This window comes from Diadema antillarum, unplaced genomic scaffold (genome assembly GCF_040938485.1).
Source record: "Diadema antillarum isolate AM-2024a unplaced genomic scaffold, OU_Dant_1.0 seq00001921_RagTag, whole genome shotgun sequence".
Lineage (NCBI taxonomy): Eukaryota > Metazoa > Echinodermata > Echinoidea > Diadematoida > Diadematidae > Diadema > Diadema antillarum.
The window spans coordinates 9,110-32,440 of NW_027272584.1; the positions used below are offsets into that span (position 1 = coordinate 9,110).

General features: G+C 38.8%; 1 protein-coding gene across 1 annotated transcript; it reads left to right on the forward strand.

Annotated features, from left to right (window-relative positions):
• Nucleotides 1–1,344: 1,344 nt before the first annotated feature.
• Nucleotides 1,345–22,007, forward strand: LOC139713178 (GTPase KRas-like). Its single transcript, XM_071624924.1, has 8 exons — nt 1,345–1,378; nt 3,229–3,277; nt 4,449–4,477; nt 11,557–11,641; nt 13,657–13,799; nt 17,213–17,331; nt 19,209–19,250; nt 21,233–22,007. Exons 1-8 carry the CDS (start codon nt 1,345–1,347, stop codon nt 21,296–21,298), a joined length of 567 nt encoding a protein of 188 aa, XP_071481025.1. The 3' UTR covers nt 21,299–22,007.
• Nucleotides 22,008–23,331: the final 1,324 nt, after the last annotated feature.

Sequence of the window (23,331 nt, forward strand, 5' to 3'; positions counted from 1 at the left end):
AACTTGTTTATGACATCAATACAATGTATTTCTCTCTTACATGACACTTAGGAAAAACATTATACAGATTTCTTTGAAAAGTTGACTGCTTCAGTTTGACAGAAGATTGTTTCTTTTTTTCCCCCCTGATTTCCAGATCTTTTGTCTGGGAAACATATTTCTTTCTCTCTTAAAGTAAAGTGACATTTATGGCATGCATTGTTCATAATAAAGTACAGAGTGCAAGCTGAAGAAAACACTCAAACCACACAAAAACAACCAGACGTCACAATTATGCAACCACAGAAGCTAGCAGGGAAATAGCTTTACATTTACATCATGATATGTTACATCACATTCGCTGACTTTTCCTGACCTTAAGATAATCACCATAAACGCTCTTCATATTTGACTTGTTAAACATTGCTAAGGTTTAGGATTGAAATTAGATAGAAAGAAAGGGTCACCAAGGTTTTCAAAAGATCAAAGTCTGCTTGAAAAGGGATTTAAGGCAGTAATTGAAAGCATTGATAGAATTTGTCTTGTCATTCTATAACTGTTTATACCTATTCGATTCATCTTGCCTTTCTACTTGAATGTTACTATCTGATATCTTTCACTTGATTGACAAAGAGAGAGAGAGAGAGAAATTCTTGGAATATATACAAGATTGTACAAATGTATGTCTTATACTTCTAGTCATCTTTACTGAACTTGCATACAAGGAGGGAAGAAGAAGAAGAAGAAGAAGAAGAAGAAGAAGAAGAAGAAGAAGAAGAAGAAGAAAAAGAAGAAGAAGGAGGAAGAAAAGAAGAAAAAGATGTAGAAATGCTTTCAATTTCATTTTTCTTTAGCTTGTATATACTATCATGCTGAAATTCGAACACTGAAATTTGATCCTGAATGTTTATCTGTGTATTACAGATGTTTCATGAGCGTGTAATAGGAGCGGGGTTACCTCCGGGCTGATTGCACAACATCAAGCTCAATATTTCATTGTTCAAGTCCCATTGCATTCACAAATGTATCATGAAATGTGAATGTGAAATATGGGTAAGAGGTCATTGGTGATGTTTCGCAATCACATAAACTGTGTTCGTTGCCGTGGTGAAGTGTACATCCTCCTTGGGTGCATTGGTTTTAGATTTCAAAGACGCCCTCCAGGCATCGCTTCTTTACGCCTCCCTTTGTTCCGCCCCCTTCGCTTGACCTCCGCAATGTTTATCATCCCTTTGTGTGCTTTTGAGTGCCGATGGGCGTAGGAAACCCCATAGCATTGTACGCACTGCTCAAAGTTCCCCGGGAGTAAAAGGGTTAAGGTTGGATGAGATGAGTGGTAGGGAGGGACAGATGAAACAAAGGATGATGGGCCGAGATCTGAATGGAACCCCAGAGGGCGGTACGCTCAAACAATAGAGAGGCTCTCTGGAGATCTATTATGTAGGATAATGACAGTGACCTAGGGGAGATTGAGGGTAGAAGGGGTGTGAGGGGGTGGGGAAATGGGGGTGGGGAATAAGGGTGGAGGGGAGAGGGAGGAGGTGGTATATCGGGATGGGGTGTGCAGGTGAACTAGTTTGTGGATATAGAGTATCCAAACAGGGAGATGAAAGATATACAATGCATACAATGTATGTGTAAAACTGGTATTAAATGGAAGCTTCATAAAGAGAGAAAAGAAAAATGCTTTTATATAGATGGCAGGAGTTTATAATTTGAGTGTTGAAGAGACAGATATCTGTGTATGATACAGATAGACAGACAGACAGATAGATAGATTTACAGTAGGTAGATACAGGGGTCGCACTAAACTTTTTTTTTAACTAGCCAGGCGGACTACTTAGAATCAATTTTGACACTGAAGCAATATTTTGGCTAGCCAGACGGACTAGTAACTTCAGAATTTTATGATTTTTAGCTAGTCCGACGTGATTTTGGGTGGCCAATGGCCAGCGGACCATTGCCAATTTCGAACCCTGTAGATAGCAAGATAGGTAATAAACAAATGACTACATGATATTGTATTATCTATAAGTAGGACAGACAGAACTACAGATAGATACATTTGATATAGAGATATAGTACTAAAGATAGGTGGATAGATAGATGGATAGATAGAGAGAGAGAGAGAGATAGGTAGTAAATAGATAGAGAGATAGATATAGGGAAGTAGAGAGATAATGTTTGAATGATGTGAATATTCAATTCATGAAGTGCTTTGTGCATGATTGCATGTTTGTCATATTGATATTTTAAGGAAAGATGAAAGAAAGAACGAGAAAGAGGGAGGAAACATATGTCTATATATAGAAAAAAAAAAGAGAGACTTCTCCGCAGTGTTGTACAGTGTATGAGTGTTTGCAAGTGTTCTTTAGAATGGGGCAGGGTTGGGTTGGGGAGATGGGGGGGGGGGGCGGAGAACAGAGGTCTTTATTGATATAGAAGCCACCAGCAGAGATTATGATGACCTCTTGCAAAAAAACAATGCCGGTTACGGTAGCAAAGAGAAAGATGATTCTTTTGGCGGGGGAGAGAGACTCGTTGAAAGAATGAATGAAAGAAAATATTGTTTTGATTCAAAGATGTGGATTGGATGAGATGTGGTATTTGGAGACCTCCAGGGGGCTGTGTATTCTCTGCTTATCAGCTGCTTCAATGCAGGATAGCTATAGAGACCTCATCAATCACATTGACAATGGGTTTTAGGGAATGCCCTCCTTCTTTCTGATATCGGAAAAGGCCAACAGGGTACCCACACATCCCCCTGTATCCTGCCTCCCCTTCTCAAAACAAACAAACAAACAATAAATAATAAAATAAAAAGATGGATAAGAGTTGAAAACACCACCAAAATTAATTTTCCTGATTTTTTTTTCTCTCATATGCCTTTGTGAGAGAAGAAACCATAGAAATTGTACATTTGTATACAAGTAGGTTCTGGCAAGAAAGTTGCTAGAGTCTGAAGTTACTTTCAGAAATCAGAGTAGCAACTTCTTCATTTTCTTCCTAAAATAGAAATGCTCATGTGGCATAATAGTCCCACATATATACATTAGTGTTTGTACTCCATTTGTGCTGTATGGTATTAGTCCCATGCATAAAAACTTATGTCGGTGCATTATATTTTCATGTGCTTGTGTGTATGTATCTATACTATGCAGTCTGCAGCAAAATGTGCATTGATGTGTATCAGGCTTCCTACCACTCAACTAAATTGTGTTTTCTCTTGTCTCTGCTTCCCTTTCACAGCTGGAGGTGTAGGGAAGAGTGCCCTGACGATACAACTTATCCAGAACCAGTAAGTAGCATGCAGAGCTTGTGATGCATCATCATAAAAGCTACAGAATGTCAGGAAAATATTTATTTTATTTTATTTTTTTTAGAGGGGGGGGGGGGTGGCAGATATGAATTCTTCAGATGCCATTCAAGCTTTTAACTGGTATGATTTCCCCATCATCATTTAAGGAAGACACTTAAAAGCAGGACTGAAAGTAAAAACAAAACTTTGAGATTATAAATTGTATTGCCAAAGTTGACTTTAAGTGCATTTTTCTTCCTGTTATGTCATGATCTCTGACTTTCATGGGTAATGTGATGATACACACTACATTTGACTCTCTCATACTGTAAATCAAGTTAGAACTCTTAAAGGGATTGTATAGTTTTGGTTGAGACCTAATTTCAGGTTTCTAACATTTTTTGGTGAGATAATGAGAAACCTCTTATGAAATATGAAAGAGCATGTAATTCTATGAGGAATTTGACGTTTATTTGATGACAATCGGTTTTGAAATGGCTGAGATATCCAAAAAAGAGCGATTCTCATGAAGTGTGGGACCCACACTTTATTACGATTGCTTTGCTTTACATTGTTTTTGGATGTTTCAGTCATTCCAAATCCGATTTTCATCAAATAAACTTTGAATTCCTCTTAAACTGGTATGCTCTTTACTATATCATAAGTGTTTTCTTGGTATCTCACAAAAAGTTAAAAGCCCAATTCTTATCTCCACCAATACTGTACCATCCCTTTAATATTTCTTTATCCTTTCTCTCTCTTTCTTTTGTGTGTGTGTGTGGGGGGGGGGGGGGTGGGGAGGCAAGATCACATACAAGAGATTTCAATGTGGTAACAAACTAATTTTCAATTGAGATCTTTAGTGTAACAAAAGCAATAGATCAGTAAATTTGTTAGATGAGTAGGGGTAGCAAAAAAGACTTAACAAAGATAATGTACCTTGGAGATCAAGTTTAGCTAGTTCTTCATGACACTTTAGATCCTTCAGCTGATCATATGATTAAAAGGAGATGACATTAATATTGTCTTTGGATTTTAACTACCAGACTCTTGTAGGTAGGTAGAGAATGTGTTGTGAATTTTGATTGTCTGCTTTACTGGCTATAAAGATCATATACTTACATGGTCTCCCTATTTTTTTCTCTCTTTTTCTCTCTTTTCCCCTTTACAGTTTTGTAGATGAGTACGATCCAACGATAGGTAAGACAATTTGTTTGACATCGAAAGTGTTGATTAGCACCACTCGTTGTTTGAGTGCAATTTCACAATGTGGTCAAGATGGTTTGAATAAGATTAATAATCTCTTTTTTTTTTTAAATCAAGTGAAAATGTTAGTCAAAATTCACTCCAATTTCACTCTGAACTTTTCACTCAGTTGGAGTGAACTTTGATTGAAAATTAACATTTTCACTAAAAATTCACTCCAATTTCACTCTAAATTCACTCTTGTCTGTTATTCACTTATTCAAGAGTAAACATTTTCACTTGATTTTTTTTTTAGAGAGTAGAGTAAAATCTAACTCGCAGAGTGGTAGCGATTTCATGACAATTGACTAAGCTTATGTACATGTATATCACCGACAATAACGGGGGTAGTCCTTGAGGGGTTTGAGCATGTTGCTGTATTTACATCCTCAAATTCTTCTGCAACATACTCAAAAGTGGGCAACATGCTATCCAACATTGTCGAGAATTGGTGACATGCTCAAAATAAAATGTAATCAAATGTGAAAAACATGTGCAAACCTTGAGAAAAATTCAAACCACTTCAAAAATGTGTGTGCAGCTGTACTGTAAATGGTTGCTTGCTTGCTTGCTCATGGGCATACAATGGTTCTGTAGCAGTCAGGCGAAACAAAAATCAATTCAGATCAAATCAAATCAAACAAAATCAAATTGTAATCGTCAATCATACCAAACAGTGCATATCAAAGTTTTTATTAGCAAAGTTAGTCTGCCAAATATCAAATGTTTGTGATTGTCAACTGAGCGAGAACCCGATGGCTTCCCCATTTAGGTGATTGACGGAAAAAGTCCTTAACTTTAAGGACATTTACTTTCAGTTTAAATGTCAAATGTGGTCACCATTGCTGTACTTCGAAGTCCTTCTCATAGTAACCAACTGGTTTTATTTGATAATCAACCATTTTGATTCGTAGTTGCTGAGGATGAAATATTTTTTCTCCCCCTGCATGTATATTTTTTGTAACATCTTGTATTCTGGTGAGCATTGGAGATAGATAACTATTAAAAAACAAAGAAAGCCTTTATTCTGCTGATTTCACTCCGATTTGTCAGATGAAAATATTTCTTTTCAGCTTCTGAGCTGGTAGGTGTGGCTCCTTACGTCCATCAAAATTTATTCGCAGATGGCATTTTCGATATAGCCATACACAAATCAGTTTTGTTTTCTTCGAACCCAATGTGCTGATACACTCAGCTTTGATGGAAGAAAGTCTTCTGTGAATGAGCTCTGTAACGACTTTCTGTCGCTGATGCCTCCCCCCTTTGGGCAAAAAGTGCATCACAAACATATGTCTTTTTGTCGAAGGAGGGAGGGGGGGGGGGGTTGGTGGAAGGCAGCTTTGCCATTTAGTGCTGTCTTGAATTTTCACTCCTGGCATTTTACCGACTGCATGGAATATAGAGAAGATCCTCGCTTCTAATGCGTAAGGGTCGGAAAAATAATCAGGCGGCATTATCTGTCGACGCAAACGGCTTTTAACGACCATCAAAAGTGCCATCAACATTACTTCAATTAGAGAGGATTGACGACGTACCTTGGTTTTTTTTTTCCCCCCTCCTTGTCTCACGGTACGAGCACACGAATGAACACCTAGAGATGTGTATATCATCACATAGCAAAGTATGTATGTACGCACGAGCATTGGCAGATCTCAGTCGAGAGACACCGATGTTGCCAGAATATTTGTCCATCATGAATCGGTGTCCTCTTCTGATGCATCGATCATACAGTTGACGTGCCAGCCTCATCCCCTCAATTTCATCCATTTTTTGTTTGTGTTTTTGTTGTTGTCATTCTTTTAATTTGCTAAAGTGCACTCCCTATAGTGTTCATGTGTTGTCTGTTGTGTTGCTGTCTCGTGTGACCGCAAAATCTGTGTAGCCTGCAATGACTTCGTGTTTCACTTTCATAATACGCGACGACCGGCGGCAGCGTGGGAAGCAATTTAGTGTCAAGATCAGACAGACCGTAATCGACAAATGATTTATCAGAAGGCAGGAGGGACCCGGTGGTGCAGTAAACTCTACTGCACTGTCCTTCGAGCGTGAAGTCATGCTGTACTTTGCTGGTTATTTTTAGCAGGCACCCTGTGTGTGTGTGTGTTGTGTTTTGTTTTGTTTTTTTCCTTTAAGATTTTTGTAGGAACATAATATTCTGCAACAGTCTGCAGCTAGTAGGGTGTGAGATAATTAAAGATGGTGATATATTGTGAACGGGAGGAGGAGGGACAAGGGAAAAGGTGGAGAATGAAAGAGAGAGATAGAGAAAGATATGTAAAGATAGACATATAGTTTAGAAAAGAGAAAAATGGAGAATTAAAGAGAGAGATAGAGAAAGATATGTAAAGAGAGACATATATAGTTTAGAAAAGAGAAAAGTGGAGAATTAGAGAGAGAGATAGAGAAAGATATGTAAAGAAAGACATATATAGTTTAGAAAAGAGAAAAGTGGAGATTGAAAGAGAGAGATAGAGAAAGATTAAAAGAGAGACATATAGTTTAGAAAAGAGAAAAGTGGAGAATTAGAGAGAGAGATAGAGAAAGATATGTAAAGAGAGACATATACAGTAGTTTGGAAAAGAGAAAAGTGGAGAATTAAAGACAGAGATAGAGAAAAAGATATAATAGAGAGAGACATATAGCTTAGAGAAAGGGACAGCTATAGATACGAGACATAGAAGAGAGGGAAATGAGAGATGACAGACCGACAGAGTGAAAGAGAGGTAGACAAATAGATTGAGAAAATGGGATGAAGAGAGGGAGAGTGGTAGAAGGTGTGAGAAAGATAGAAAAGAGAATAGAGGTGGAGAGGGAGGGGGAGAGAAGCAGACAGGTGTGGAGAATTTCAAATACTGTATACGCCATATATTTCGCGAGTCTGAATTTTCGCGAATCGGGACTTCCGACAATTTTGCGAGTAGTTAAATTCGCGATCGTAGAGCGTTGTACTGAACTCAGATTATGTATGTGTGCGTCACATTCACATCAGGATCAGAGTCATTGTTTACGCGTGTCTTTGATTTCACGAATAGCTTGTGACTCATGAAATTCGTGAAAATAAAAACCTCGCGAAATATTCGGCGTATACAGTATATAGACATAGCTCGATAGACAGAGAACATGTACAAAGGAGTGATGCAATAAGAGATCACTGTTACCAGAAAGATAATAAAGAGAAGGAGATAGGTATAGCCAGAGAAAGATAAAAAAGAAGGAGATAGATGAAGGGATTGGGGGGGGGGGATACAATGTAGCATCATGGAGAAAGATGGAGATTGCTTGAGAGAGATGGGAAAATAAAAGATAGCAAAACATGGGAGAAGGGGGGGGGGGAGAAATTGAGAGGCAGAGAGAGGGAGGGAGGGTTAAAAGGGGGAAGGGATATGGAGAGCTAATTGTATCAACATGCAGTACATACTACATATTAAACTCTGATGATGTGCGCTCTTCAAACAGAGCTGTCCTCCCCTACAAGTAACAATGGATGGGTCTACAACAACATTCTCAGGTACTTATAATAACATGCTGAAGCATCAGCTGTGACAGGAGATTCCCTTTTTTTGGGGGGGGGGGGGGGTGGCATGGGTGGATGGGAGATCCATAATGCATTTGTTGTTCTAATAAGAGAAGCATAAATGGACATATAAGGGAAAAACTTGAGCTTCGTAGCTCTCATATTTGAGTGCATTTGAGGAATTTCGAGCAAGAAATTAAAAAAAAGAACAACCATATATTAGTATGAGAGATAACAATGCTCTCAAGGTTGATACGTGTGGGTGATGCTGTTTGATCCATAGTTGTATTGCGATACATGAATCAAATACATGTGGGCTGCCACAGCAAGGCAATTAGAGAATGCCTCGGCCAGCCAGTCAAAGTTAGATTGAATTTGGAACAGGTGTTTTTGGTTGTTGTTTCGTAGAGCCGATATATCACAAGGGCAAATAGATACAAAATTTCAATTATTCAGAGGGCTCTCATAAAACGAACGGAGGCCTCGACCGCCCTACTCTTCTGGCGCCTCCTATGCACTCAACGCTAATTCATGATGCAAGTAGGTTGGACAGCTTGTGATATCACTGCATGTTTGTGAACAATAAACACATACAAAAATGTGTCACCTGGAATTATGAAACGTAAGTGAAGGTTGTTGTAGGCACATTATGTCACACAGATATGCATGGGTGGGACTACAATTAAGATTGACTGATATGGCGAGACGAAATAGAATGCAACTGAACAAATGCAAATTATAGAAATGTTCAAGTGTGAACTAATCATTGTGTGTAAAAATGTATCCTCAAAGAACTAGAAATCCCTACAAGGCATAAGTGGACAGAAAACAAAATGGCACTTTTAATCGCCATCTTGCTTTAATAGTCCCAAAAAGCAAGAATGCTACATCTTTGGTCATTGTTGCATGGCAGTCTGCCCTAGCTGTGCAGTCTTCAGTAGATAGAGGCACAAAGGTCATAGACCCTAGGTGGGTAGAGGGCTATCCATGATGGCGGATTCACATGCTTACACATACTCTGTGGGGCAGATGTGCATACTTGCCAACTAATCAGATTTTATCAGATTCAGTAAGATTTTTTTACGGTAAAAATAGCAAAATCAGATTTTCTGTCAGAGAAATCAGATTTTAAAAGAATATTTAGGTATACCTTTCATGTGTATTTTCTGAAGATTTGACTGAAAGTAAGATTTTTAACTTCAGTTTGCATATGAAATAAGATTTTTGCAATCCACGAGTAAGATATTTCATCTTGAAATGTTGGCAGGTATGGATGCGTCTTCAGAGTTCCATTACTTGCACAGCCTTGTGCTTTCCATGCAGTTTTAACTTCAGTGGTTTATAAGACACACCTGCAGAAGTGCGTATAAGATTGGATCAGTTGACTGTCGTGGATTCCAGGTGGCACGACGCATCTGCGACCTTTAATGCAGAATTATGCATTAGAGAGGGATTAAGAGTTAGCTGAGAGGAGACAAAGTCCGTAGGTGGAGGAGGAGGGGGATTGTAGGAAGGGAAATTTTGAATCTTATTCATCTTGTCTTTTTGTTTATTTGTTTGTTTGTTTGTTTGTCTGTCTTTTTACCATTGGTATTATTATTATGATTATGATTATTATTATTATTGTTATTATTGTTATTATTTTCATTGTTATTAGTGGTAGTAGTAGTAGTAGTAGTAGTAGTATTGTTGTTATTACCAGTAGTATTAGTATTATTATTGTTATTGTTATTATTATCATTATTAATTATTATTATTGTTGTTATTGTTTTTTCTTGTCATTGTTTTGTGATGATGATGATGATGATGATGATAATTATCATTATCATTATTATAATCCTGGGATTATTATCATTATTTTCTGTGGCTTTGTGATCAAATGATTTCTGTCTCATCTTTTGATATCCTTTCAAGAGTGTCCATTATTTGAGATTGATTGGAAGAAACTTGTAGAGAGAGATAAAGTAGATAGTTTGAGAGAAAGAGATGTAGATATAGAAGGAGAGAGTGGGAGAGAGAAAGAGAGAAAAATAGAATATATGGACAGAGAGAGAGAGAGGGGGGGGGGGGGGGGAGAGAGATAGATAGACTAGAGAAGAATGAAATATTGAAGCAAACAGATACATGTGCTTAGATTGCTAGATTGACCACTGCACAAATGTTTCAAAACATGTATAACGTGTAGCATGTGTAGGAAATCTTAATGATAGATACTACTACTAGTCATGGTGCTGATAATGGAGTTTGTCTATGTTTTACTAATGAGTTCCGTGCCGATCTGACGCGGCTCCTTGTGTCTGGGGAGAATGAGAAGTCGTCGCGCGTTCCAAACCATTCTGGCAGCGATTAAAATCCAACCCTTCAGACAATGAGGAGATTCCAGTTGAGAGACAGATGCTCGCTGTTGAGGTCATCTCCTTATATCTGCTTTGAATTAGAAATTGGCACGCTCACGTATGCTTTGACGCAAGAGTACACAGACAGAGCTTTGCCTGTGCCAATTGAATCCACGCTGCTGCAGTTGCCAGTGAAGAAAGAGCCAAAATACTATTATAATTCCCTACATCTGTTTCACTACATAGCTCTCACTAATTTGGGGTTTGTTTTTCTGTTTGGTCTTTCAAGGTCACTTGACACGTAGGCACCCCACCAACATGAAACAACACAATGAAGATGTTCAGCATAATGGCATTGTCAAGAAAGTGGCCCTCAAAGTATCTGTGTAATACTGAAATGGATTAATCCATTGGCAGACCCAGGAGGGGATGCACCGGACATGCCCCCCCCCCCCTTTATTTGTTGTTAAAACAAAAGAAATAGATAAAAATGGAGGGGGTGCATGTGCCCCCTTTAATTATGTAAAGTCACTCCTCCCCCCCCCCCCCAATTTATGGAATTGAAAATTGAAAAATGAGTGAAGTAGACACTTGTGGACAAGCGTGTAACATGGCTTTATGATAGGACACTATTATTTCATCTACAGTTAATGTCCATGTTAAACTAGGAAAAGTTAGATTAGAAATCACAACCAACCTGCCAAAATAATTACTTTCTCTTGTAAAGTATGCGCATTTCGCAAATGAAATTACTTGAGTGATAATTTCCCAATGTACACTACAACTGCACATGCATTTTTTTCTTGATTTAAGGGAATACAATTGTAATTAGGTTCTGCACATGTAGTTTTTAGATTTCTCAAAGCTCCGTCTTGTTTTTGTCCAGGCTGGCTGTCGGTGGTAATCATAAGATCAAAGCAGGAAAGCATGTTCAAAAAGCTTTGGTGCCACTTTTGACAGAAACAGGTGCATGAATTAATTAACGAGCGATGAACGTCCATATGTAGTAGGTCCATGCTTTAACTGTTTACCCTATTAGTGCCAGGGACTTGGGACTATGTGTACAACGCTATTAAAAGCCTTTTCCATGCCAGTAGGCACACAAAGTACACAGAGAGTTGAGCTATTAGAGGTTTCACGTTGTGTCCTTTCTCTCCCCTTCTCTCTTCCCTTCCCTCCTGCAGAGGACTCCTACAGAAAACAGGTGGTCATCGATGGCGAGACGTGTTTGCTGGACATCCTTGACACCGCCGGTCAAGAAGAGTACAGGTTGGTCAATGGGCTGTCCGGAGTGATTGTCTGGAGTGACTATGAGGACATGAACAATGATGATGATAATACACAGTAGTGAGATGGGAACTTACGATGCCAATGTTCGTGATGATGATGATGAAAGTCATCAAAATGGTAGATGAAATTATGATGATGATGATGATGATGATGATGACAATGATGACGATAATGACGATGATGACGATGATGATGATAGTATACAATAGTGAGATGGGAACTTATGATTGTGATGTTCATGATGATGATGATGAAAGTCATCAAAATGGTAGTTGAGATGATGATGATGATGACAAAACAATAATGACGAAAATGACGATGATGATGATGGTGATGAGGATGATGATGATGATGATGACAATGATGATGACTTTTCTTGTAAGTTTCATCCAAATCTGTTCACAAGTTTTTGAGTGATCTTGCAAACAGACAGACAAACAAACCAACACTGACAAAAAACATAACCTCTTTGGCAGCGGTAGCAATGAGGATCTTCGTCTTCTTCATAGATACCACAGTGTGCATGGTTAATAACATTTGCCAACTATGGCTAGTCACCTGGGGCGTACCACGAGGGGTCGACATAATTCTGCCGTTTTTAGTTGTGGGTATCTGGGGTGTACCACTTCACCGGGTTACCACCCTGCTTTTATGGGAGGAAGTGAAGTGGGAATTGGGAACTTGTCTATTCATGAGTTGTGACTTTCTTGCGCTCAAGGGTCCTCCATTTAATATTCTATCCGCGGGACAGGATGTTTTTGCATCTTGGAAGCGAGGACAACATGATTACACACAATATTGCTCCGCTAGACTCAATGGGAATTGAACCCAGGCAATTTCATTTGCAATGCAGACATGCTACAGACTAAAGCCACATCACTACCCTAGTGATGTGATGATAGAATGGGTCCTACCTAATACAATGACATGCCTACTAGCCTACTGGTCATGGGCAGCAGCTACCAGGTATAACTCCTTGTACATGATATGGATATACCCTAGCCTGTAAAAACTCCAAATGATCCAAATAGTCCATTTGAGCATAGAGGAAAAATGTGTATATGTTTGTTATACCATGAATTGAAATGATGATAGTGATGAAGAAGACAGCCTTAAATAGAAGGAATAGCTTCTTTTACCAGGTGGAATGATGATTGTGATGTAGGTGGTGATGATGATTACAAAGATGCAGTAATTGATGTGTAGAGGATGGCTGATGAATTATGAGGAAGATGATGAAAGAGAAAAAGTGAAGGTAGTAGGGTTGATGGTTGCTAATGAAGATGATTAACATGATGGTGATTATGATGATGATGATGATGATGATGATGATGATGATGATGATGATGATGATAAAAAGATAGGAGGAATAGTTTATACATGTATGACAGTTGGAGTGAAGATGGTGGATGTAGATGATGATAAGAAGAAAGATGTGGCAATTGAAGAAAATGCTTGATGCTAAAGAATGAGGAGGAGGATTTAACAAAAAGTAAAGATGGTAGGGATGACATTTGATGATCATGAAGATTTTTACATGTATGATGATGATGATGATGATGATGATGATGGTAAGAAAGATGAGGGAGTTGATATGTAGGTAATGATGGATGAAGAATGATAGGGACAATGATGAAAACGAAAAAGTGAAGGTCGTAAGGATGATGGTTGATAATAAGATGAATGTAGATGATTATGATGATAATCATGATGATAATTATGATTCACCTCGTCTCTCTCCTGGTTCCCGCCCCATCTCTCTACCCACAGTGCAATGATGATGATGGTGGTGATGGTGATGATGATGATGATGATGATAATTGTAATGGTGATGGTGATGGTGATGGTGATGGTGATGGTGATGGTGATGGTGATGGTGATGGTGATGATGATGATGATGATAATCGTAATGGTGATGGTGATGGTGATTATGATGATAATAATGATTCACCTTTCTCTCTCTCTCTGTTCCCACCTCATCTCTCTCCCCACAGTGCAATGCGGGACCAGTACATGAGGACGGGGGAGGGGTTCCTCTGCGTCTTCGCGATCAACAACGAGAAGTCGTTCGAGGACGTCAACCTCTATCGCGAGCAGATCAAAAGGGTGAAGGATGCGGAAGAGGTGCCCATGGTCTGTGAGTATCATATAAGGTCTCCTCAAGGTCTCTCAAGGCCTCCCCAGGTCTCCTCAAGGTCTCTCACGGCCTCCCCAGATCTCCTCAAGGTCTCCCCAAGGCCTACTCAAGGCCTCTTCAGGGTCTCTTTAAGGTCTCCCCAAGGCATACTCAAGGCCTCTTCAAGGTCTCCCGAGGTCTCCTGAAGGCCTCCTTAAGGTCTCTGCAAGGTCTCCTTGAGGCTTCCTCAAGGGCCCCCCTTTAAAAAAAACAAAGACTGAGAGAAAGGTGGCCCTATTGAGTCGATCTCCATTCGCTGTCAATTGTTGTACATTGAAAAAAAACATGACTCGTGCGGGAATGCTAGCGTCTTCGAAAATGTGCATCGAAGCATACGCTCACTAGTAGACTCCAGTGGAGGTTCGTAGGCTACATGTGTACCTACATAGATGGAAATTGCTGACAAGGGTGTACCCAAATCATTACGGGGATCCCGAAATATAGCCAAGTCGGGCCAGCTTTCCATCCTATGGTCTCCCCACACTACTGGATCTTAAGATGTTCTTTCTAGCCATTTACCTAGAAGTTAAGTCAGTCATCTATAAACAGAACTGGCAAGTCTAATGGCTTATGCAAAAGGCTGGCTGAAAAGTTCAATATCATTTCATATCTTGATAAAAGGAACACAAAGAGTGCCTTCGAGCGCTCTTGTAAAGAAAGCATTCCAAAAGTTTGCATGTGAAGAATGCACGTAACATTCAATACGTCATAGTGCAAAGAGTTCATTCTCTATGTTTGGCACATCTGCTAGTACAATGTACACATAGTTCAGTTGTGCTAGGTGAATGACCTTGTTGCTACAAAATGTGTGACCCCCCCCCCCCCCCCCCCCCCCCCCTAGAGATAAGTCATGAGGTATTTTTTCTCAACAGAGTGCTCAAACGCTCCAAATCTGGTACAGTTTGCGTTGGTTCACTTAGGTTCACTTTTGAGTGTTCAACCGCACCCAAAGATCTCCCTGATTTGAGACTTAACTTTTGCTGATTCATTATGCGTGTACAACAGTGACTGCAGTTATCTTCCAGATATCTTTCTTCTATCACTTTGAATTTAATGGTTATATATATTGGCAGCTGTTGTAGAGATTAAATACGATTATAAACACTATCAATGATATCAATCTTTCATCAACCCTCTGGTCTAGCATATGAAACATTTTGTCCAAGAAAATATATGGCAACTCGATTTGGGGTATTGATGAGTTCCCAACTAGAAGATAATATTCATTTTCTCTGTATTACAGAAGGAATACATACCGTATACTGCAAATCAATAAAACAGGGTCCCTGCAATCCTGGAAAAGCAGGGTCCCTGCAATCCTGGAAAAGCAGGAAAAGTCATGGAATTTATAAAGGTGTTTTTTTCCAGGCCTGGAAAAGTCTTGGGAAAGTGAGAATTATAGATATTTCATGGAAAAGTCATGAAATTTATAAATTTGTATATTTTTTTTGCCTTTTAGTGATCCTCAAATTTTGCAATGTAATTTTGTTTTGAAAGCAAACATTTCAGCAAGTAAAATCAGACCATTCACACTTGTTAGCTACAGACAGTGTTGGGTTGGTAGCTATACACACTGTTGCCTTACATATGATATGTACATGGACACTACTTATATGATAGTTATTTTCATTTATTGAACACTAACCACGTAGATTTTTATGAAGTTACCGTCTGAAAAATGGTCCTGGATTCCTGAAATTATACATTGAAAAGTCGTTAAAAACTCATGGAATTCATTTGTGTAAAAGGTGCAGGTACCCTGACCATAAAAAGAAAGAAATAAATATGAAAACACAAACAAAAGCACCCTTCCTGGCAAGGTGGTTATATTTTATTTGTTGTTGTTGTTTTTTTCTTTCCCTGAAAGGAATCAGTGCTATTTTACGCAGAAAAAAATGACATTTTGTGTGGAACAATGTAATGAGACAGGAAATGCTCTAGACAGTGGAATCTGCCGAATGTCAATAGACTTTCTTTTTTTTTTCTCTCTTTCTTTTAGTATGTTTACACCAATGTGAGACAGTCGAGCCCAGCCTTGGGGAGCATTGGGGCATAAATGGGCAAATTGTATGCACAGGTGATAGCTAATGAGTTGTGTTTACACTCACTTCAGTACCCGGCTCAAGGTCACAGGATGTAAGGCAATCAATGGCAATGACTTTAAAAGTATTGTTTATTATTTGCAGATGAAAGAAAAACCCAGCTGTAGTGCTTCAAAATAGTTCTAAAATATGAGTTAAGGATGGATACAACCAATGTAAAAATGTTAATCAGTATAATAAATGTTGAATATACAACATATGAAAAATAGTTATAATAATGTTGTTTCTGGAATAAACCTATATACAGTTATTGTTTACTGGGAAAAATGGTGATATCTCCTTATATTTTAGGCTTTGTAGTGAAATCTTTATATGGTAGGATGTTTTGTAATACAACTGACCCACACGTATGCATCAAATGTGATAACTCAAACATTTTTTAAATCACTGCTCCCAGTACAGACAGTGCCTTCAATAGCTGGTAGCGATACTATGTTGTGATATACATGGAAGATTACCCAATAAAGATAAGTGGTGGAAATGAGAGAGAGGAATGTAGCAATTTCTCTTAAATAGAGACAGTGGGCAATGTTGAACACAATGCACAGAAATACACATACACTGTACATACATACATACATACATACATACAGACAGACAGACACACACACACACACACACACACATGATATATTCTTTCCACATACCGATAATATTCTGGAGAATTTAAATCAGAGGTACTTTTGTAATGTTACCAGTATTCTAAAAGTGCTTGGACTAACCCGAGATACATGTAATGATGATATTTTGTGGCGGGAATGTATTGAATTTTCAAACCCGAGAGTTTGGAAAGCTACATGTATTTTGAGGAGGTTGCAAAATCCCTAGACTTCTTCTTGAGAACTCCTAGCCGACCTCATAACATTTCAAATCCTTTTGAGGGGCTGTTCTCTGATAATCAGTTATTAATTATTGTATGTTTCTATTACATAGTATTTCTTTTTCTTTTTGTTACTGCTAGTTTGGTCTTGCATTGTCCTTATGTTATTGTGTTTTCTAGTTTTCTTTTGTAAATAACACCAATGCGCATAGAAACATCCGTATAAAGCACCATATACATGGAATTATTATCAGTGTTATTATTATTGTTATTATTGTTGTTATTATTATTGTTATTGTTATTATGAACTCTCATACCATTCACATTCATTAAGTGTTCATAATTTATTATGCCATTTTGTTGTTGTACATGAATGTCTAATTCTCTTTTATATTTCATCTTTCTCTCTTCTCTCTCTCTCTTCTCTCTCTCTTTAATCTGTCTGTTTGCAGTGGTAGGAAACAAAATAGATCTACCAAACTGGGCCGTCACTAGCAAACAAGGCACAACGCTAGCCAAGAGTTATGGTATTCCTTATATAGAAACCTCAGCCAAGACAAGACAAGGGGTGGTGAGTGCTTTTCATTGATATTTTCCCCTCCCCCCTTTATTTTAGATAAAGTTTTTTTTTCCAAGTTTTTGAAGTATCAAAAAGTGGAGATTTTTGCCGCAATATTGTTTGTTTGTTTGTTTTTTATAGCTGGACCAATTTCTGGGAAATCTTCTTGTGTAAATTTGAAGAATGGGTATAGTCTTGTACAATATTTAATATTTCTCAGGCTAGTTGCTTGTTATTATATTCATAATAGTTAAGTGGCGTCTACAGCACACATACACACACAAATGCTCTGCGATGGCTTTTTTAATACTGTAATATTTCATGTATATATTTGAAAAAAAAATCCTCAAAATGTAATCTTCATGAGCGTTATGATTTTTTTTTTTCCAGGGACTCTCAGACTGAATTAAAAAATAAAAAATAAAAGTGTTTTTCCATCAATTCTGATTGTTTATCCACCATTTTTGTTTCTGTCCTGGAGCCAACAATAACACTTCCTGTCACTGGTTCAAATGCAAACATGAGGAAATCTGACTCAACTTTCTGTAGCAATAATCTGCGAAGTGATATGCTGCCTCTTGTGACCTTTTGCACACGCAACATTCATTTGACTCATCCTTATAGTATTCTTAGGACAATCATGACCTCAGCCAAGTAGGTTATGTTTTTGCCAGTGTTGGTTTTGTTTGTCTATTTGCAAAGCCACTCCAAAAAGTTATGGGCAGATTCGGATGAAAATTTCATGAAAAGTTGGTAATCACACAAGGAAGAGAAGACTGAATTGCGGTAGTGATTCAGATCACCTTCTAAATTCAGGAATTTTTGCTTGATTTTTTTTTTAAAGGAATCTTTATCATTGGGAAATGGGCCAGTTTCAGCATACTGTATGTGTATAATTCCACAATAAGTATCCAGATTAAACTAACTATGATGCCAATATGATTCCAAATACTGAGGGTGCATTTTGATGATCAGGGAATCTAATAATGCAGATGGTATGAATGTAGGACTTTAATACCGGGTGGAAATCAAAATGTGGGTGGAAATGAGCTGCTTGGCAGAGGTGTGGGCTCTGTACATGCCTTTCTAGTCGTGCATAAGGAAAACTTTTGCTGTTCATGGACCACAGCCAAATGTGCTGCTAACGAAGCAAAATATTTGTGACATCACCATTTGGCGAATACACACAACTTTTAAAATGCCTCCACTTTCCATGGTTTCATGAAAGACTAGTATAAAACCTTTGTATGAATATTGTTAATGCTTGAAAGACTTTCCTCAATATGACTCGGGTGCTTTCTTAGATATTATACATGAACTCTTCAAAACCAGTGATTTTCGCATGCATTTCAATTTCGCTATAACAGTTTGTGAGAGCCAAGATTTCTGAAATCAAATTGCATGTGAAAGTTCTTGTCTACACTATATGCATTGAATGCCCGTGGCAACGTGTGATAATTTTATGCCGCAAAAAAGGCCATCAGCTCCAATTCATGAAAATTTGATGTTGCAATTTATGTTTGCTTTGCCCCCAGTTTGTCTCAATGAATGACCGAGGAGGGAATGAAATTTGAAGGGTTTTATTGCAAAATGGGCTAAGCACCATTTTAAAAAGTTTCAAACTAAGTCCATCAGCAGATAGAGCAAAATAAAACCTTACCAGTAATACCTCACTTGTAACATAACAAGGAATATTCTAGAAGTTATGATTTAAAGATATAAAAATATCCTATATTTTTTATTATTTTCTTTGTTTTTTTACCAGCTTTAATCGCAAATATGTCACCTGGAGAAGAATGGAGTTAGCTTGTTTTGTGGCAAAACTTTTCATTTGCTTCCAACTAATGTCATCTACTCATCCCTTCCTTGTCTCTCCCTCACCCTTATAGGACGATGCTTTCTACACACTGGTACGAGAGATCAGGAACGACGTAAGTACACCGGTCTGTCTCCGTCTCCAACTTTTCGCTCTTCGAAAGCCCCGTCTTAACAGACCTCTCCGTCCGTTCTCCGGCGAAGAATCACCCCGCGTTCACATTCCGCAGATTCCATAAAACACTGGTTGAATGCCGAGTGCCCAGTTTTAACAGGCATTACTTGAAAACCTTCTCCGGGGAGGATACGCTCTCCTTGGCCAATCACATTACAGATAGATATGCTGACATCATTTCCGATAGTGTGATTGTGTACTAAATGTACACGTGTGCGCTGATACAGGCATGTAGGCCCTGTTATCTGCAGAGGCATTTGAATTAGACCTTCTGTTTTTCCGTAAAATATGTTTACCGTGCAAACACACTTTGTTTCTCTTTTCGTGAGGATCTTTCAAAAAGAATTAAAGAAAGTATAAGTCATGAAATCACCCACATGTTTTACAATAAGAGCATGCCTAGTATAATATACAAATGATGCACAGGACAGAGTAGATCGGTGAGAATTGGTTGCGTGAGTTTAACTTTAGGAACTGTTTAGACCCACAAGTGCAGCGAGTGGATTTTAGACTGTTCCAAAGTTAAACGGAGCATCCAATTCTCACTGATCCATGAAATAGGCCTGTGTATAATTTGTGTTATAAAATGGGTCCATAAATTCATGAAATGCAACCATTTTCCCCATCATGCGTCCGGTACACCTACAACACCATACAAGACTTGAGCCATGCATTCGGATTTTACCGGACGCATGGCTCTGTGTGGATCAGTAAAAATCAATGCATGACAATTGACCAATCAGATTGCAGAGATTCTAAAGCCCATTTTATGATACTGTTCAACTCACAGAATTCGATTAGTGTAACGACTGTATATGATAGGTAAAGTTCTACACACAACCCTGTCCTGTACATGCCGTACAAAAGTTCACAGGAGTTCTCAAGATTTGTGTGTGGCGCAGTGCTGGTCACCTGACATAGCGCTGGTCACCTGACTTAGCGCTGGTCACATGACGCCTCGGGGTAAGATTCACCCCGCGAGCGTCTCCGCCGGTTCTCTGGCAGTTCTCTGGAGGCTACCCTGCATCTACCCTGGTCATTCACAGGGTTAGATTTCTCTGGAGACTCTCCGGAGGGTCTCCTGAGGCTCTCCACTGTGTTGCGTCTTAACAGACACAATCTTCTCTGTAGCGCAATCTTTGCCGGAGGCTACCCTGCGTTTTGTGGCCTGTTAAGACGGGGCTTAGGATTAAACCTTGATCAGTGATTCCCCTCCGCAACAAATTCTCCCCCCCCCCCCTCCACCCACACGCACACACTCGCTCCCAACAATAAAGTAAGGATTCAGGTCCCAATTTTGCTATAAAGACATAATTTACCATTTGCAGATGAAGTGGAAATCCAGCTGTAGTGCTTCAAAATAGTTGTAGAATATGAGTTAGGGATAGAAACAACCAATTAAAAGAAATTGAATTAATACTATAATTAATGTTAAATATTGTTGAATATACAAAATTTTAACAATGATTATACTGCAATAAAAATGTTTCTAGACTAAACTGTCTACAGTAATGGTTTAGTTAGAAAAATAGTGATATCTCCTTACATGTTAGGCTTTATTGCAAAACTTTTACATGGTAGGATTTAATGTGATACAACTGATCTACACATATGCATCAAATGTGATATCTCAAACATTTTTTAAATGACTGCTCCCAATTGTAAACTGTACCTTTAATATATCTATCTGTATGTACATGTACTTTTGTTTCTTCAGATTTTACAAAATTTCATGATAACAAAAGAAACTGCATGACCTAGCTTTGTTTTACTGGGACTCACCTGTATGTGAGATTAATTGGTCAGTTAAGAAGGCTATGATTGTATTCATGTTAGTATGTGACATCGGTTTTGGGGAGACACTACCGAGAATAATTTTGCTCTTCATTTGTTTTCTTCCATACCTTTTCTCCCCCTATGCAGAAGGAGCGCAAGAATGCAATGAACAAGAAAAAGAAGAACAAAAGGAAGAAGTGCACAATTCTTTGAGCAGGAGACAAGAAGATTAGGAAGGGGGAAAAAAAGACGAAAAGAAACAAAAAAAAAACATTTTTACTCCTATGTCTTTTATTGTCACATGTCTCTCACAAAATTGATCATATGAGATTTTATGTACCATGTCTATTACTAATATGTTATCACACGTTGGTCAGTGCTGAAAGGTTGTATGTCGCAGTGCTAATCCCGCTGGTTCTTTCACGTGTACTAGCGTAAAAGTCGCAAATGGTGACAGGTGTGATGGTACAATGTGTCGCAGGAGGTGAGAGATTAGATGCTCTGTTCAGGGAAGTGGATTCGAGTGGAGTGGAAGTTAGTGTTTCATCTTGTACAGAACCATATTCCTTTGCACGAATAAAGATCGTTATAACATTTTGGATGTCGACATGGTGTGGTTTCAGCCAAGGATTGGAAATAACCACAGTTATCCATCTTGGTAAGGGTGTATTATGCAAGTTTGATGCAGAGCAGTAGTAATAAAGTGCACAGGGTTGGAATCAGCATCCGTTGCTGTGCCAAACGGCATGACAGTACATTGTACGTTGTCCGCTTGACGGCAAAACCTCTGCAGCGGTTCTTTTTTAGCACATACCATGTAATGGAGCAGATGGCCAGTAGGGTAGCTAGAAATCTTTGATGCATTGCATGATGTTCAAGAATGGTTTGCTCAGCAGTGTTTTGCCCCAAATTCTCAAAATCACCCCCCCCCCCCCCAATTTGGTACCAATTAAATCTAAAAGTGCACTTACGTGTTTGATCTCACGAATTTGACAATCACCTATGGATCCTGTAGCATCTTTTAGTGGCTGTACCTCACTGAACCTCTGCCCCAACACACACACACACACACACAAAACACATACACAAAGTAAAGACGGAAAGTTTACCATTGCCCCGACATCCTATTATGTTACATCCTGGCTTTCTGCATTTGCTAGATGATGAGTATCACCACACGCTTTAATAGTCTATGTTTCGTTTCAAGTGAGCACTTATCGAAAGCATGCCTGACACATTACAAGCTGCCTTCCCTTCCACTTGTCTTATGTAAAATTTCCTTTCTTTTTTCCTCTGCAGTAGACATGCAACCTTTCAGCACTGAAAAGATTACTATACAGAATGTGTTTGTCTGTGTTTTAACTCGATAACCCTTCACCTTTTTTTAGGGAGGGGAGAGTAGATTAAAGATTGTACGTGGACAACTAGAAGAATGGTTAGGGACAATTTACATGTGTGTGGTGCAGTAGTACAGCTCATTGCCATAGGAGGTTGCGGGTTCAAGGCCCGGCTGACATGGACGCCGACACCGCCGAGTTTTTGTAGCGGGAAGCACAATTTGGAATGCTGCTGTCGACTGTCCAATCGAAGAGAATGAGACACGGCATGATGAGCATTTTTCGTTCTCACTGTCGTGGAGTGCCATCCGGAGAGCAGAGAAGGTGCACATAAAATGACCCCGTGTTGCGTCCTCACCACATGCTCATGTTCAAAGCGCTGGCCAGAACTTTCTGCCGAACGTTGAGGTGCCACATCGGGCATTGCCGTATCAAGTCAACGTATTTAGAGTAGATAGCAAAACTGTCACATATAAGACACATGTACTTTCCACTTTCTAAACTGTACACCTGTTGTAAAAAAAAAAAAAAAGCAGAACAAGAACAACGCAGCTCCCACAAAAACTGTAGCGTTGAAAAACACAGACATCTATCTATGTTGTGACGACAGTCGTGCATACTTGGAATGCACGATAATGCATCGACGTTGTGTCCATGTTGTTGAGCAACTCGCCAATTGGATCGTGTGTTTCTTCGAATTAGAATATTGGACTTTCTGTCGCCCTTGGGACTAACAAGAATTTCATGCGACAACGGGCGTCTGAGGTTTATTTGTGGGGAGTATATTTCTGTCTTTAGAAAAAAGCAAAACAAATCATTTATGAAACCTTTCATTCTATTTGTACATAGTATTGATAATAAAAGAATGTTGGAGGAGATATGAGGGTGTGAGATATTGTGTGTGTGAGA

Excerpts from the sequence above, each read along its gene's own strand:
- LOC139713178 (XM_071624924.1), top strand. The coding sequence starts at position 1,345 with ATGGGCCGAGATCTGAATGGAACCCCAGAGGGCG. Across the intron at positions 4,478-11,556 it reads TGAGTACGATCCAACGATAG|AGGACTCCTACAGAAAACAG; the intron begins GTAAGACAATTT and ends TCCCTCCTGCAG. Across the intron at positions 11,642-13,656 it reads GCCGGTCAAGAAGAGTACAG|TGCAATGCGGGACCAGTACA; the intron begins GTTGGTCAATGG and ends CTCTCCCCACAG.